Here is a 15,675-nt window from a genome sequence, read left to right on the forward strand (position 1 = left end):
AAAAAAGTCATAGTATAGTAAGGGTGTCAAAAAAAATGTGAAAAAAGTCAGTATAGTAAGGTGTTTAAAAATTGTGAAAAAAAAGTCATAGTATAGTAAGGCGTCAAAACGGTCAAAAAAGTCATATCTTAAGGCATCAAAAAACGGTCAAAAAAGTCATAGTAAGGCGTCAGAAAACCATAAACCTAAACTAACCTAAAAACTACAAAATCATTTGCTAAAAACCGTAACCCTTACCTCAACCTCTGGCTGAAAGTATTCACTTGCATACGACATTAAACAGACCGGCAAAATATTCAGTATTCACAAGTATTTATTTGAGTAAGATGATACTTTATCACAGTCCCACAACGGGGGAATTCAGTATTGCACCAGCAAAAATAGAAAAGGGCATTATATATACAAGACCGTATGTAACAACGTATAAAACTATACACAATATGGCCAGTATAAATAGGACAATGTACACAGTAATACATTGGATTTGAGTAGTGATATTGCAGTTTGAATTTGCAAAATACTAATATGAAAATCTAACCTAACCCACCAACACTGTGTAGAGGTGTGAGTCTGTGGAAAAGCGAGTTAAGATAGTTCCTTCGTCTTCCTTCGTCTCTGCAGAAGGAGAGGACGACAGCAGCTGAAGACCTGAAGTGGATGAGAGAAAACAAGTGTTACAAAGCTGTTAATTAGATGAAAAGATCTCGATCACGTGAAAACACTGTTTTTCCTCTACCATCTGTAATGGAGTCATGGGCACATTTTCCAAAGTCTCAAAGATGTTCTTCTTTGGAAGATGTGCTCATAACTACATTAGCCCTAACTCTAACCAGCTCTAAGAGATGTTTCCTTGTGGTCAAATGTCTGTCATTATCTTTGCTGTGATATGTTAAGTGTTGTCTGTGTATCTTTCTAAACTTTTGCATTTCTCTATTTTGTAACTAAAATTATACAAATCATTTTAATGCATTTTAAGAAAAAAACATAATGTTTTAATTTTTATACTTTTTTTTAAGGCTTTTTCCTTTTAAAAGGTTTTGCACTCATTGCTCAGATATAGTTAAGGATTTTTTGATTAGTTTTCAAAAAGTTTCATACTTATGTTTTACTTTTAAATATATATTTTCAAAGGTTTTCACTATATATTTAAAGGCTTTATACTTGTTTTTAGACTTACTGGTTAAGGTTTTGTACTCAACTTTTTATGGGTTTAATACTTAATTCTTAGACCTATGTTAAAAGCTTTCATAGATATAGATATATACACTTTTGTCTATGTAAAGCAGTTATACTATGGTGTTCTGAGTTAGTCACACCACAGAAAAATGTGCTATTAGCCACCCAGCTAAATTTGAATGGTTAAAAAACATCTGCAAATATATAAAATTAGGTTTCAAAATCATTTAAAAAACAAGGAGCTCTCTCTGCTCTGAGACACTGGGGGCGTGTCCGCTGAAGGTGCTTAAAGCACCCACAGTGACAGTTAGCATCCTATTCTGTAAATGTTTGGGCCACTGAAGCTTTTTGTTTTTGTTGATTAAATGGCCTGTCTTCAGTAGTAAGGCATCAAATTAATAAAAAATAAAAAATCACAGTATAGTGACACCTGTCTTTAAGGAGTCAAGAAACAAGTGTGTTTATGCAGTCATATTACTGATGTATATAAAAGTAGGTATAATGATGTTACACTGATAATAAACTCACTTTGTTGTAACTAGTGTGTTATTATGGCTACAAGTGAGTTACTGCCTCAGTGTAACCAGTATTTTCTAACATAAATAATGTTTTAATAGACAAATCTCTGAGTTTGCTTTGCAGACTTAAAAGGCTTTAACCTTATTTATCAAACCTGTTTTATGAGTTTTATCCTTATGTTTTAGAATTATTCCTTTACAGTTTGAAATTTATTGTTAAATGATTTCATACTTACTTTTTAGAACTATTTATTTAAGGTTTTACATTTATTTTTTACACATTTTTTCAGGGTTGGTTTTATACTTAATATTTAAAGGTTTTCAATTTATTAAATTATTTTAAAGTTTAATACTTACTATTAAAACTATTTACTAAAAGGGTTTCTATTCTATTCTAAACTAAGGTTTTATATTTTCTGTACATATAGTTTTCCATATTTTTAAAACTTTTTTGCAGCTACATTGTTGAAAAATACCAATTAATACTAATTACAACAGCTAATTAAAGCAGCTTTAATTTGTTCCAGGCAAGAGGTTTTAAAGTGTCAAACTGCAGCTGAAATAATGACAGAGTCAGACTGAAAAGAATAAACTAACACTGACCTTCTGGAAATGTCTTCACATCTGCCTCTTCTCTCTGATTTAATGGCTGACGTTTGAATCCTGTGGAGAAAAACACAACAAACATTAATATAAAGATGTGACTGTTAACACATCAAAATAAAAGCACGGAGAGTTTCTGGGTATTGAATTTCCAACTGTCAAAAGATAGTGAAGTAAAGCCACTAAATCTACAAAGAAACCAGAGTGTGGGCTAACTGGTTCTGGACTAATCAGAACTAGTCCAAGAGTTGAATTTGCTCTCTACACAAAGACAGAAGAAGCCACGCTGACTGGAAAAGTGACTCCACCAGCTCCTGACGTTCACACAACAGCAGTGGATGGAAATGTTTTCTCCAAAGTCAGTTAAAATTTGATAGAAGCCAAAATGAAGCAAGAGTTTCTAGTGTGAAACCAAACTGAATAAGTTCTCCACATATTTATGATTTACTGTACTATTGAGAAAGAGAGAGAGAGAGAGAGAGGGGGGAGACTGAGATAGAGAGAAAGTATGAGAGTGAGTGAGAGAGAGGAGGAGGCAGAAAGAATTAGAGAGTAAACCTGGGTACATAATTGGTCTGAGAGTCGACTCTAGACTCTGGTTACTGGTGGTAAATCTTTTAGTGTGTGGTGTGCTGTGTTCGTCACATCACAAACTATTTGTGAGCAAAACTGAAATCTCTGTCGCCGAGTGTGTGGTCTCTCACATTCTCTGATAAGATTTTTAAAAATCTTTTAATGTGAGCCAGGCTTAACAGAGCAAAGGAGAGGGAGAAGGAGCAAGCACGAGAGAGAGATGTTGAAATTCTTCATTTTCTTTGACCTGTACATTCACGAACTATGTAAAAAAAAATTAATAATGAATGAGGTCTTTTGGGACAAATCAAACTATTCAGACTGAAGATCAATTACTGAACATAAACAGTTTAGTGTCAGTGCTCTGTGTTGGACAGTTGATGTAAAGCTGTTTGTGAATTACCTGGAGGCCTCTGTCCTGGTCTCAAGGAACTTCCTCATTGTACAAAGACTCTTTGTGATCGTGGACTATGTCTCTGTGATCGCGGACAATGTCTCTGAGATTATGGACAAAGTCTCTGTGATCATGGACAATGTCTTTGTGATCGTGGACGATGTCTCTGAGATCATAGACGCTGTCTCTGTGACCATCAACAATGTCTCCATGATCGCGGGCAGTGCCGTCAAATCGGTGACCCCCGTCTCCGCCGATTCTATCGCAAGGTCTCTACGAAGCATGGGACAATGTCTCTGATCATGGACAACGTCTCTCTCATCTTTGACAAGGTCTCTGCGATCATGGACAACGTCTCTGATCGTGGACGATGTCTCCCTCATCCTCAACAATGTCTCTCCGATCATGGACCATGTCTCTGCGATCGTGGACGATGTCGTGGACAAAGTGGTGACACCTGGAGGAAATCAAAGAGAAACATAAAAAGGAAAATGATCAGTACACTACTACCTATTCCTCATCAACAGTTTAACCACCAAAACACAGATAAACATTCATCGTTACAGCTGAACCACAACATTTAACAAACATTAGAGGCTGTTTCAGAAAATCAACAGTTGACTGTCATCACCTCCTGAAGAACCAACAACAACAAATATTTGGGAAAAAGTCAAATGATTATTAATTGTGTGTCTATCAATTAATCATGAAGCAGTCATGTATGTTACTGTGAACTGCACAACAATAATAAACACTATCAGTCAACTTTGAATGCAGGATTTTAACTTGTGTTGTTTATTATACTTCAGTAAAAAGTCTGAGTATTTCTTCCACCACAGACGCTCACACACAGAATCATTACTTCACATTTCAACCTTCTTCTTATTAACACATATTGAAAATGTCTTTGTTTTGTTTAATTAATAACAACCAAATTTACAAAAGTCTTAGCAGCAGCTTCTGTGAAAAATGTTAAGTCAATAAGTGCAGAACTGGTCGTTATAAACTGTAAAGATAATTTTAAAATCACCCTCTGACCAACTATTAAAATGAACACACTAATGAACAACTCACTCCAACAGTTTATTTGTAGACTTGATATTATTTTGTATAGTGTAGTCTGGTGTGTCTAGCACATGCACATAATTAAGAATTTGTGATCACGTACAATAAAAACTGAAGTTAAGATATTTTTCAGTTCCATTTTGACTGATCCTCAACAATAGCAGTTGACATTTTTATACCTTACTATACCATGACATTTTTCACATTTTTGATGCTTTACTATAACGTGACAGTTTTATTTCTATTTTAGATTACTATTACTTCTGCATTGCTTTTATATTACAGATTACTTTTATAGTTATCTCTAATATTCGATTACTTCGTCCATATTCATTTTCTTATTACACTATTCACAATAAGTTAGGGATATTGTTATTTACATGAGTGCCCCAATATGTAAGGCACACTGTACACAGTGAGACCATTACGTGGAAAACACAAAAAGAGGTGTGTCTATCACCCCAATACAATTGCCTCCCTATCCCAAAAATCTCTGAAGTGTATGTATGACATCCACTGAGCCTCTCACAATATCCCTAACTTATTGTGAGTAGTGTTGGACAGTTGATGTAAAGCTGTTTGTGAATTACCTGGAGGCCTCTGTCCTGGTCTCAAAGAGCTTTCTCATTGTACAAAGACTCTCTGTGATCGTGGACTACGTCTCTGTGATCGCGGACAATGTCTCTGAGATTATGGACAAAGTCTCTGTGATCATGGACGATGTCTTTGTGATCGTGGACGATGTCTCTGAGATCATAGACGCTGTCTCTGTGACCATCAACAATGTCTCCTTGATCGCGGGCAGTGCCGTCAAATCGGTGACCCCCGTCTCCGCCGATTCTATCGCAAGGTCTCTACGAAGCATGGGACAATGTCTCTGATCATGGACAACGTCTCTCTCATCTTTGACAAGGTCTCTGCGATCATGGACAACGTCTCTGATCGTGGACGATGTCTCCCTCATCCTCAACAATGTCTCTCCGATCATGGACCATGTCTCTGCGATCGTGGACGATGTCTCTGCGATCGTGGACGATGTCGTGGACGAAGTGGTGACACCTGGAGAAAATCAAAGAGAAACATAAAAAGGAAAATGATCAGTACACTGCTACCTATTCCTCATCAACAGTTTAACCACCGAAACACAGATAAACATTCAACATTACAGCTGAACCACAACATTTAACAAACATTAGAGGCTGTTTCAGAAAATCAACAGTTGACTGTCCCATATGACAAGAAAAAGCATCACATCTTTAAGAGTCAATAACAACAAATCTTCAGGAAAAAAATAACTAGATTGTTTATATGCATATAATTTCTATATTAATTGTCTGTCAACTAATCACTAGAGGAATCATGTATATTACTGTGAACTGCATAATAAAAACTTTAACTTGTTAATTTGTACTTTTAATTATACTTCAGTCCACAGACAGAAAATTAACTCACAACTATTTTGAGGTTTTTTTTATTACTATTATAACTAGTACTATTTTCTGACATTTTATAGACATGATTAATCAGTTATTATTATATTCAGTACTAAACTCATTAAATACCAAGGATTTTAGCAATAGGATTGTTACTAACAATAATTCAGCTCATCACCACTTTTTTTTTTTTTTTTTTTTGCGTAAATCTTTAGGACACATACCTGTTTGGTTTGTCAGGTGAGAGCTGGTGTTTCTGTCCAGGCTGCAGCGGCTGAACCAGTAAACCTGGAAAACACAAGTACAACACTTACAAATAACCTAATTAATAAAGAATAGTTCATCTCTAAAACCTGAACAGTGTAGACGAATACAACACTGACAACTGAACATGAGAACCTTGAGTTTTGAGGTAAATAAATTAGGGCTGAGGCGATTAGTCCACATAATCGACGACGTTGATTATAAACATTCGTCAACGCGGAATTTTAGTGTCGAGGTTTCTTATAAAACCAGAGACTTTATAAGAGGAACCACGTTCACTTGTTACTGCAACGCACTACAATAGGTGCGGTGGGCAGTATCACCTCCACTGAATGCAATGACTGTATTGCTGATGCAATGTGACTAGTCGACTACCAAAATAATCTTTAGCTGCAGCCCTAGAATAAATTATGTTACTAGATTATGACTTTATTGATCTCAGAGAGAAAAGCAATTTAAAAAATAATTGTAATAATAATTTCTAACAGCTTAAAACTTATGAAGGGGCGGCTAGGGACATGTTACTGCCACAAAGTTACAAAAACACACATGACAACAAAGACGAAAAAAACTGAGTCGCAAAATGATCACAATGAGATGGTTAACTGCCACACTGAAACACAAAATGACCATGAAAAGACGTTAAATGACCCGGAGTAGGCACAAAACTACAAAGACACAATACGATGCAAAACAACCACAAACAAGCCATAAGAAAATGTAAAACAGCCGGCTAGAGACACAAAACGACGAAATACCACCACAAATAGACACAAAATGATCACATCGGCATGATAATCCGCCATAAACTGACCAAGCTGGAGCACAAAATTACAAAGGAGTAAAATGTCTGCAAAGAAACTGTACAGATATGCAAACGGAGTTGTAAACAGACAGACAACTAAACAGTTACCACCCTCCACAACTCATGCCAGGTACGCTTTAGTCACAGAAACACATACACGCGATATAAATGGCTAAAAATTGGATTTAAAAAATTGATTATGCTAATGCTAACGCTAACCCTCGCCGGTAATGCTAACGCTCTCCGATAACGTCAATGCTAACGCTAGCCGCTAACTGTCTGCCTTACCTTCGCGCCGCAGGCGTGTTCAGCGTCGAGTCTCACTGCTGTTCGACAAAAAAACAACTCCAGAGTTTGTTTAGCATCCGAACCTCTTCATAAACGTGAAAAGAGCAGCTCCAGAGTTTGTTTTAGCATTCAGACCTCTGCGGTAACGACGTTTTACACCGTACTGGCAAACGGGGTTTAACGGCTCAAACTTGGTTTAAATCTGTTTTCCTACTTCCTCTCTCCGCCTCTCTTCGCTCCTCCCAAGAGGTCGTGGCCAATGAGGAGACACGTTGCGACCAATGACGACATACGTCAGCTAGCATTTTCAGAACACTGATTGGCCGGGCCATTCTGGCCCGCCTAACAACCGCCTCTGATTGGTCTTAAAATTTACCACCGTTGTTGGTTACAGCAGCGTTATTGCCCCTGATAGTGATTTTAAGGGTCTCAAATGTATTCATTTACTCTATTTATTTAAGTATTATCAACTGTTTTTAACAGCCCCTCACTGGCGCCTGTGGGCGACGGAGGGGAAGATGGTACTACAGGTCCCGCTTCATCACCGCGACCAGCTCCATCCGTCATCATCTACATGATGAGGATTTACCACACTGAGACAGTTTAAATAAATAAAGAATAAATAAATAAATGTGAATGGACGAGAGGTTTAATGAACTTAAGTCACCGTAGACTGTATATAAAAAGATAAGACACTGCACAGGTCACATTAACTATCACATATAAAGTAAATATCCAACAAATTTAAAATACCCTGAAGAAAACTGTTGGGAGATATGAAAAATCACCTATCAGCAAATCCATATATTAAAACGAGCAAGTCTGTGGCCACTTTATTAGGTACACCTGTAAAATCTCATACAATTCAATACAACTCTGCAATAAATTCTACATATACAAAGCCAATTTGTTGACATTGCTATAAATGTATACATTTAATTATATGTTTATTACTAAATGGTGGTGTCACACTGAACTATATTATATTTTCATACATGAGGAGGCTAAGTTAAAAAAAACAGCAGCAACATTAAAACATATTTAATTAACACCTCTGTGAACATTATAAGCTTTTCAAATTTTAGGTTTTATGGCAGAGCTGTCATATTAAATTGCATTAGTGTACAGATCTGCCTGGTAATGTGTAGATATAACTTAAGAATTTCCACTGCAGGACACTGTTGTCTAACATGGATTCTCTGGAGCTGGAACAAAACACTTGTCCTCTCAAGAACAGAAACAAAACATGCCATGTGACAAAAAATTAAGCAGGTATATTTTAAAGATAATTAGGGGAAATTCATATGTTCATACAAACACAGGAAGAGAAAACCTGAATAACTGTAGCTTTTCAATCTCAGTAAATTTAATACATTTACTGATATTTAACAGGTAACACTGTGGCTGTAATTCATTTAGTACACGCTAGAAAATCCCCCACAGAAACATCATAAAGCTACTCTAAAGAGTGGGTTTTAATGTTTGGATTCACACACAGTGTGATATCACTAGAGTACTTCCTGTCTGATTCATCATATTCATCGTCTTCCTCTGCTCCATGTTGACTATGTAGGTCCATCTCACTGTCAGTGTGCTTCCACATCTCTGTCTCCGTGTCGTCGTTCTGCTGCCCCGGAGAACAAAAGGTGAAACTATTCCTTTTCCAAAAGGAGAGAAAAAATAAAAATGTTAGTATGTTGTTTAAGATCAGTTTGTAAAACAGCCTTCACATCACAATTTATTCTTCTATATTCCAAACTAAAGTAGCTGTTTCCAAATCACTATTACTCGTGTTTTAAGAGACAGGATTTTAAGTATTTGGAAAACATGACTCACAGTTTGTAGTACCACACAGCGCCTGCTGCTGTCAGAAGCAGGAGAATGACGACAAGAATGATGAGTGCCGTGGGTACCGCTGGAAAATAAAGAAAAACATATTAATGTTCGCCACAAACTCTGTCCTTTTCATATTATTTAGCTACTTGCACCAGTTTAAATGGAATCTGAACACAATTAATCTAGCGTACCTTTACATTCACCTCAGATTGAGAGGTTCTGTTTTCTGTATATCTGTATTTCTGTACATGAACATTTCCTAAGTGCTCAGACTCTGAGCCCAGCAGAATTAATTACCACACATGGCTGCAGGGGGCGCTGTGGCTCAGCAAGGTTACACTGTGCTGCTTTCATTGTAATTTAGAAAAACATAAAAGTGTATTAATGTGTGTGAGTCAAACTGACTGAAGACGAAGAAGACATGGCCGTACCTCCTAGAGGAAGTTTTTCGGGGCTTGGAGACTGAGGCAGCACCGAGAAAGATGAAACAGAAAAACTGGAGGAATGAAGAGAAGTAGAAAAGGCAGATGTGATGACAGCAGGTTTTGAGGTGGAGAAAGGTCTCAGAGAAGTGGAGGTGGAAGAAATCCCAGGTGAACGTGTTGTCTGGACCAGAAGAGTAGAAGCTGAAGTGAGAGATGTCTGCTGCTCGGGGGATTTCATTGTGATTGGCTTTCTGGAAGGTGCAGCCTCGGTTGTTGATTTAACCGGAGTGGTCGTAGGTGTTGAGGTTTGGGTCAGTGCTGTCGGTGTAGTGGGAGACGTCGAGGTCTGAGAGGCAGGTTTGAATGTTTTTGTAGTTTCCTCTAAATCTGTAAGTGGTGAAGAAAAATCATACATACATCTTATTTATTGAACTGATGTTCAGCATAACCTTCAGTACCTCTTGCAGATGATCAACATTGCTACTGGTAAGGAGGTCAGTAGTTAGAGCTGTGATGCACAGATATAATATATAAGTACCTGAGGCGCTGAAGCAGTAAGCACCAAACTTTGACTCTGCTCTTGCGTACCACAGCACCAGCCCAGTGTTGCCCTTTCCACACTTTTCCTCAGATATAAGTCGTGGGATGACTGCGATCTTTTCAGCTATCCAGCCATATCTGTTCAAATAACACACAAAGTGTTGAGAACATATTAATGAACTGATGAGGGCATCACTGGAAAGGGGAATGACGCCCATTTTAAGGTGGAGCTCCGAGTCCATACACTTGGCAAGTACTACACATTTTTTTTTACACAGCAGTCACAAACTATGTTTTCCACCGACCTGCACGTCTCCAGGCCTCGCAGCACTGCATGCTCCATCTGGTCTTTGGTCGCTATGGTGACGTTGAGATAGAGACAGGCAGCTCTGGCAGCAGTGAAGTTCAAAGTGTACTGTCCTCCCTCAGGGATCATGAAGACTCCAGCAACTCTTTGACTTTGAGGGATGACTGACATTTTATTAACCAAAAAAAACAGAAGAGGAAAAAGAGAGAGAAAACTGTTAAAAACCATGCAGCACTATCAATATGCCTGTAGACTGGAGTAAATAGAAAACTTATATCTGTGACATTTAAAGGGTTACATAACATTACATCTAAAACTGCATCTAACCTCACTCTAATATCATTATATTCTGTAATATGAACAGTAAATGTACAAAATACAGTAAACACGATCACACCTGGTACAACAAAAATAAATAGTAATTGACATTTTCTGTGTTTATCTCATGATAATCTTTAATAAATGTACATTATTGATGTGTGTCTGTCACTGTGACCACAGAATTCACTTTTTCAATAAAGAAGAGAGCAGAGGTCAGAGCCAAGATATTCCTTTAACCATAAGAGAGCATGCTGAAGAGAACAAACTTCTTTTTTTTTTTACACAGTCATGCAATCAAATTGACTACATTTTCACACCAGCACATGAATGTTGGTAGAAATGTGATGCTCCACCTACGCCAGAAACAAACAACTTACCTTGAATTACGCTGCATTCAGAGGCAGGAAACAAGGCTGCAAAACACAGAAGTAAAAACTGAGCAAAAAGCCAAAGTCTTGCCATGTTTTGTATAAATTAGAAATAAAATAACTGAAGTGGTGGAAGGTACAGAACCAAATAAAGCAAATGCAGGGGAAAAGCCTCAGAGCAAATGTGGATAAGAGGAGGAAACAGGAAGGTGGAGGTCAAATCTGCTTGATGCCCCGTTACAAGATAACACCCACATCCACATCAGAAAGACCTTGACAGTAGCTCTCAGTGTGTTTGATCCAAACGTTGTTTTGATTGTCACATTATGGGTATTTCTGACATTTATAACACCACTAACCTGGTTAAAAATAAAACCAAATTGAGGATTTCCAGGAAATATTAAAGCAGGGTGACAGGAAACATGAGCTTTAATTGGTGTTGTAAGAGAAATAAATAACAGACGATGCTGCTTTTAACATCATTAAAGAGCTGATGAGTCATGTGCCTGCTTCTTTATCAAGCTGGTGCCTTCACAGCCAAATACAGATAAAGCAATATTTTCTTTATATATTTTTTTTAAGGTTTTCAGTGGTTTGGAGATTTTCTGCTTTGCCAGCATCTCTTCCAGAGATATGTTTGCTCTGACAGTCCAGTCGGAAAGGGAACTTCCTCCACATTGTTCCAGTGCTACTGTCTATCTTTTTCTGTCTTTCTCTTTCTCTGTAATCATGTCTAACTCTTCTACTAAACTGTGGTATTCCTCTATAATGTTTTCCCCCCTATATTGTTTCTGCAGCTCCATGTTGCCACAGAGGAAGTGTTCAGTCCTCTTCTTTTGCTTCAAACGGTCACAGAGGAATAAGAGTGTGTCCCATGGTGCACATCAAAGAACCAAACAGAAACTGATGGCAGAGCATGTTCAGTGTGGGCAGCACAGTGGGGGATCAAACCCTGACAGACACAAAGACTGGAAACAGGGGGGAACGGTTAGCCTAACTCTGTTCAAAGGAAACAAAAGCCAGCACCTGTAAAACTCACTGATGAACATGTCACATCCATGGAAAAAAAACAAGTAGGATATGTTAACTAGAACTAGAACTGTACTGCACTCAGATCCAGGATTTAAAGCAGCAACATCTCAGTCAAAAGAGTGCATGCTTCTTTAATCTGCAGAACCCAACATTAGGAGACCTGGATGTGGGAATGACAGGTCTGTCAGCGTCAGTCTGACGTATTCACAGCCACTTTATCATCTTACTGACAGCGAGGATGTTCTAATGTGCGAGAGAGAGTTCAACATGTCCTACTTACACGACTCTGTGAATATCATGTGAACAATGGAGCTTCCTGCCTACTGCAGGCTCCAGCGTGGATGACTGGCTGTGAGGCATACAGCGCTGTAACACAGATAATAGCTGGACGAGAAGCTAATTGGTCACACTCCCCTGGTCAAGAAGCGAGTCACTGCGCCCGACGGGTGAGAGGAAAGCATAATTCAGTGATAAAAGTGTCACAATTTCCTTCACGCAGTATCATTACAGAAAGTCGTCCTCAGGAACAAGAGGAGACTGGAACTGAAGCAGTTTTTCTGAGCCCACTGATCCAAAGCCAATTACACACATTTTTCTTTCCCTCAACTTGTCAAATTAACTTTTCCTTAACGTCTGTTTTTGCTGTTTCTCTTTGTTGCTGTTAACATAATGATATTATTAACTATTATCTGCCCATTGAGAAACACCATCCACCAGATTAGACTGACAGAAAGACTGTGGTCATGGTTATAAGCACTGACATGATCCTCTATGTCCATGTGATCATTTTGTGGCCCTAAGGTAGAAATAATTGCACTTTTGGCTTTCATTACTTTTCATTCACCGAAAGCAGTTTCTTCACACACTGCTTGTATCTGTCTCTTGAATTTTTCAGTAACAGCTGACCCGACCTGATCCAGGTCCCTGCCTCTGTTTGCCACTGCTGAATGGTATGACTATGTATTTGAAGATTTAACGTGAAAATCTGAATTAAAGTCAACAGAGATAAAAAGGTGTCCTCATACCACCGGAGCACAGAGACTGTTTACCTCTGTCCCTCACAGGTTTGTCCGATCACGTTACCTAATGAATAATGAATGACGCTCAGTTGGTGATAGGATCCACCTCGTGAACTCAGCATGAAACTGAGAACTTCATTCAAGTTGTTGGTCTACGTTCTGACAACAAACCAGGAGCCCCAGCTTTTCAGAGAGCATCGTCAGAGTAAAGGTGAAGTAAGCTGCCTCGCTCTGGCTTTGAAATGTCGCTCAGAGCCAAGTCCCACACAGACCTGCAGACAGCTGGGAAGTCCTCGTTGGACGACAGCTTGTATAAGTCTTTCTCCATGAGCAGCAGTAACGTCAACAGAGGCAGCCGGTTCGGGAACGGGTTGACAGAGGAAGTCAAAGGTCTCTCCAGGCCGACCAGGCGGCCCGTACGGGTGGTCAGGCCGGTCAGCGCCGTCAACTCCAATGGCTCCTTCCTGCAGATCAACCACCTGCAAGGAGAGCTGGTCAGAAAGAGGAAGGTAAGGGGGAGGAGGGGATCAGGCCTCATGGCTTTTCATGCATCCAAAGAGGTTTAGTTAGTTTTAATAAGCACTGGGAGGATAAACAACTATTATATCCTCATAGTCCACTTTACAGTAGCATCTACAAATCTAAAACTCTGAGTTTCAGGAACGTTGCAAGAAGAGATGAAATTCTACTGGAGAGGAAAATGGAATTTAAGTGAAGCTGTTAAGCCTCGTGATATTTACAGTTACTTGTACTTGTACATATTTCTATTGAATATATTATTTGGTGGTTCATAGTTGTCCATGAACATGAATAAAAGCTACTTAACAGCTAACAGCTCCTTCCTGTGGAGAATCTGCAGCCTGTTAAATATGAGAGAGCGAGTTTATGAGCACGTTGTAAGTCAGTATCATACGATGCTTTGCAGCTAAAAAGATGTGAAGTCACTGAAGTCATTCAAGAAGTGGCTTCCTATCATATCACATGACCTTCATCACCAAATGCACTGTGGCTTCTTGTCGTGGAATTGTAGATGCTCTTAAAGTGGTCGAGGAAAAATGGAAATTGAGCACCTACAATTACATGACAACTCCTCTGCCTTGATGAAGATCATGTGATAGAACTGAAAATTCAGAACACCTACTAAATGGACCTTGTAGTGAGATTATTTTCTCAACAACCTAAACTGTTGTTTCCAGGGTTTAAATATTCATCAAAACCATGACATTAAACCTAAAATGGTAAAAGTGATGGTGAGAATGGATGTTAAAAATCTAATATTATTTGCTGTGATAAGTGTGAATCACTGATGAGGAATTTCTTACTGGCACCAGTCAGTTTGTTTAAGTCTGAACTCTCTGATGTTTCAAAGCATCATTTATGTCTGAAGAAAGGTCATCAGTTTTGGTTAATTTTGTGTAAATCCATCATGTTAAGAGTTTGTATCTTTTGGAATGAACCTCTTTAGTTCCTCTTCCACATCACACGTCATTGATAATGTAAACTCTCACCAGGAATGTGAGGATCTGAAGAAAGAAAACAAGTACTTATCAAATGAGATCCACATGGAGCGGATCATGATGCGCACGGAGAATGAGCTGACCATGAGGAACCTCAGGAACCTGAACCAGGAGCTGCAGGCTCAAGTCAAAGAGGTACACTCAAGCACTGGACAACGTTTCAAACAGCGCATCACTCAAGAGATAAGAATAATGAAACGAGAGTGCAGAAATCATAAAACAACCACCCACAGATAAAAACAAAACTCCATCACCTCCGTCCTCACATCAGCTTGACACTCACTGCTTTGACTGTTAGGACGCTACAGATATAAGGCTGAGTTACACTGGTGAAATCACATATCCTTTCACAGCTTATCACACTTTTCACTAAGAAATGTCTAAACAGTGCACTTCCATATATTTGAGAGACTTAGAAGATAAAGATAGAAAATCCAACGCAGAAGAGACCAAGATATCCTGACTTTAAGTTTACGAGTCGAGCTCAAACACCAGATCCTACATTTCCCATAATGCAACCTGTGGCATCTTTTCCAGTGTCAGTGTCTGTCCAGGTCCACAGTGTATGATTGGTGTTTTGTCCCTTTAATATTAAAAGAAACAGCGTTTGAGGTGTAAGAAGACACAGATTCTTAGTCTGATGTGCTGTTATGATGATATCCATTCATGTCCCACAGTAGTACTGCTGACACTTATTCTTTCAGCTGCGTCTTTGGAGTCTTATTACATCTACAGACAAAGGCAGGCTTCTACTGTTTCCTGACCAAGTCGCTACAGTATACAGTACACCCACCTCTCTGTCTGACCCCCGTCAGCTGAAGCAGAAGCTGTACCAGAGCCAGCAGAGGGCGACATTGTGTTCCCGGGCCGCGGATGAGGCTGAGGAGTCCAGGGGGGAGGCGGAGAAGAGCAGGGCCCTGGCCGAGGCTCGGGCCCTCGGGTGTCAGCGGGACAAAGAGGCGGCCGCGGCTGACAGGAACCGTCTGAGTGAGGAACTGCAGCAGCTTAAAAAAGAGGTACACAAACATGACACAGATACAGTCAGCTGATCTGCACACTCACCTATAAACAACAACAGCAACACAGCAGAGACACGAACACGACATGTAACGTATACACACCATGGATACTCCAGCATGACTCCATCAGGGGGGGTGTTCTGCACAGAGCAGCTTCATCCCAGTATTATAA

At 39.1% G+C, this 15,675-nt stretch overlaps 1 protein-coding gene and 2 long non-coding RNA genes across 3 annotated transcripts in view; 1 reads left to right on the forward strand and 2 right to left on the reverse strand.

Moving 5' to 3' along the window:
• The window catches only part of LOC127142848 (uncharacterized), a 14,768-nt gene extending 12,467 nt beyond the window's left edge, over positions 1-2,301 (forward strand). The window contains exon 6 of the long non-coding RNA XR_007813929.1: positions 622-2,301. This is a non-coding gene — a long non-coding RNA (uncharacterized LOC127142848). The remainder of the gene's footprint in view (positions 1-621) is intronic.
• Positions 205-7,297, reverse strand: LOC127142849 (uncharacterized). Its single transcript, XR_007813930.1, has 6 exons — positions 7,120-7,297; positions 5,987-6,050; positions 4,920-5,388; positions 3,274-3,721; positions 2,298-2,357; positions 205-648 (listed from the first exon to the last, which is right to left on the reverse strand). It is a non-coding gene; the product is annotated as an uncharacterized LOC127142849 (long non-coding RNA).
• Positions 7,298-7,926: 629 nt separating this feature from the next.
• On the reverse strand, positions 7,927-11,094 carry lyve1b (lymphatic vessel endothelial hyaluronic receptor 1b). Its single transcript, XM_051073181.1, has 6 exons — positions 10,926-11,094; positions 10,226-10,391; positions 9,919-10,058; positions 9,387-9,767; positions 8,956-9,034; positions 7,927-8,777 (listed from the first exon to the last, which is right to left on the reverse strand). Exons 1-6 carry the CDS (start codon positions 11,008-11,010, stop codon positions 8,576-8,578), a joined length of 1,053 nt encoding a protein of 350 aa, XP_050929138.1. The 5' UTR covers positions 11,011-11,094; the 3' UTR covers positions 7,927-8,575.
• Between the last annotated feature and the right edge of the window lie 4,581 nt (positions 11,095-15,675).

Source organism: Lates calcarifer, linkage group LG10 (assembly GCF_001640805.2).
Source record: "Lates calcarifer isolate ASB-BC8 linkage group LG10, TLL_Latcal_v3, whole genome shotgun sequence".
NCBI classification, from domain to species: Eukaryota; Metazoa; Chordata; class Actinopteri; family Centropomidae; genus Lates; species Lates calcarifer.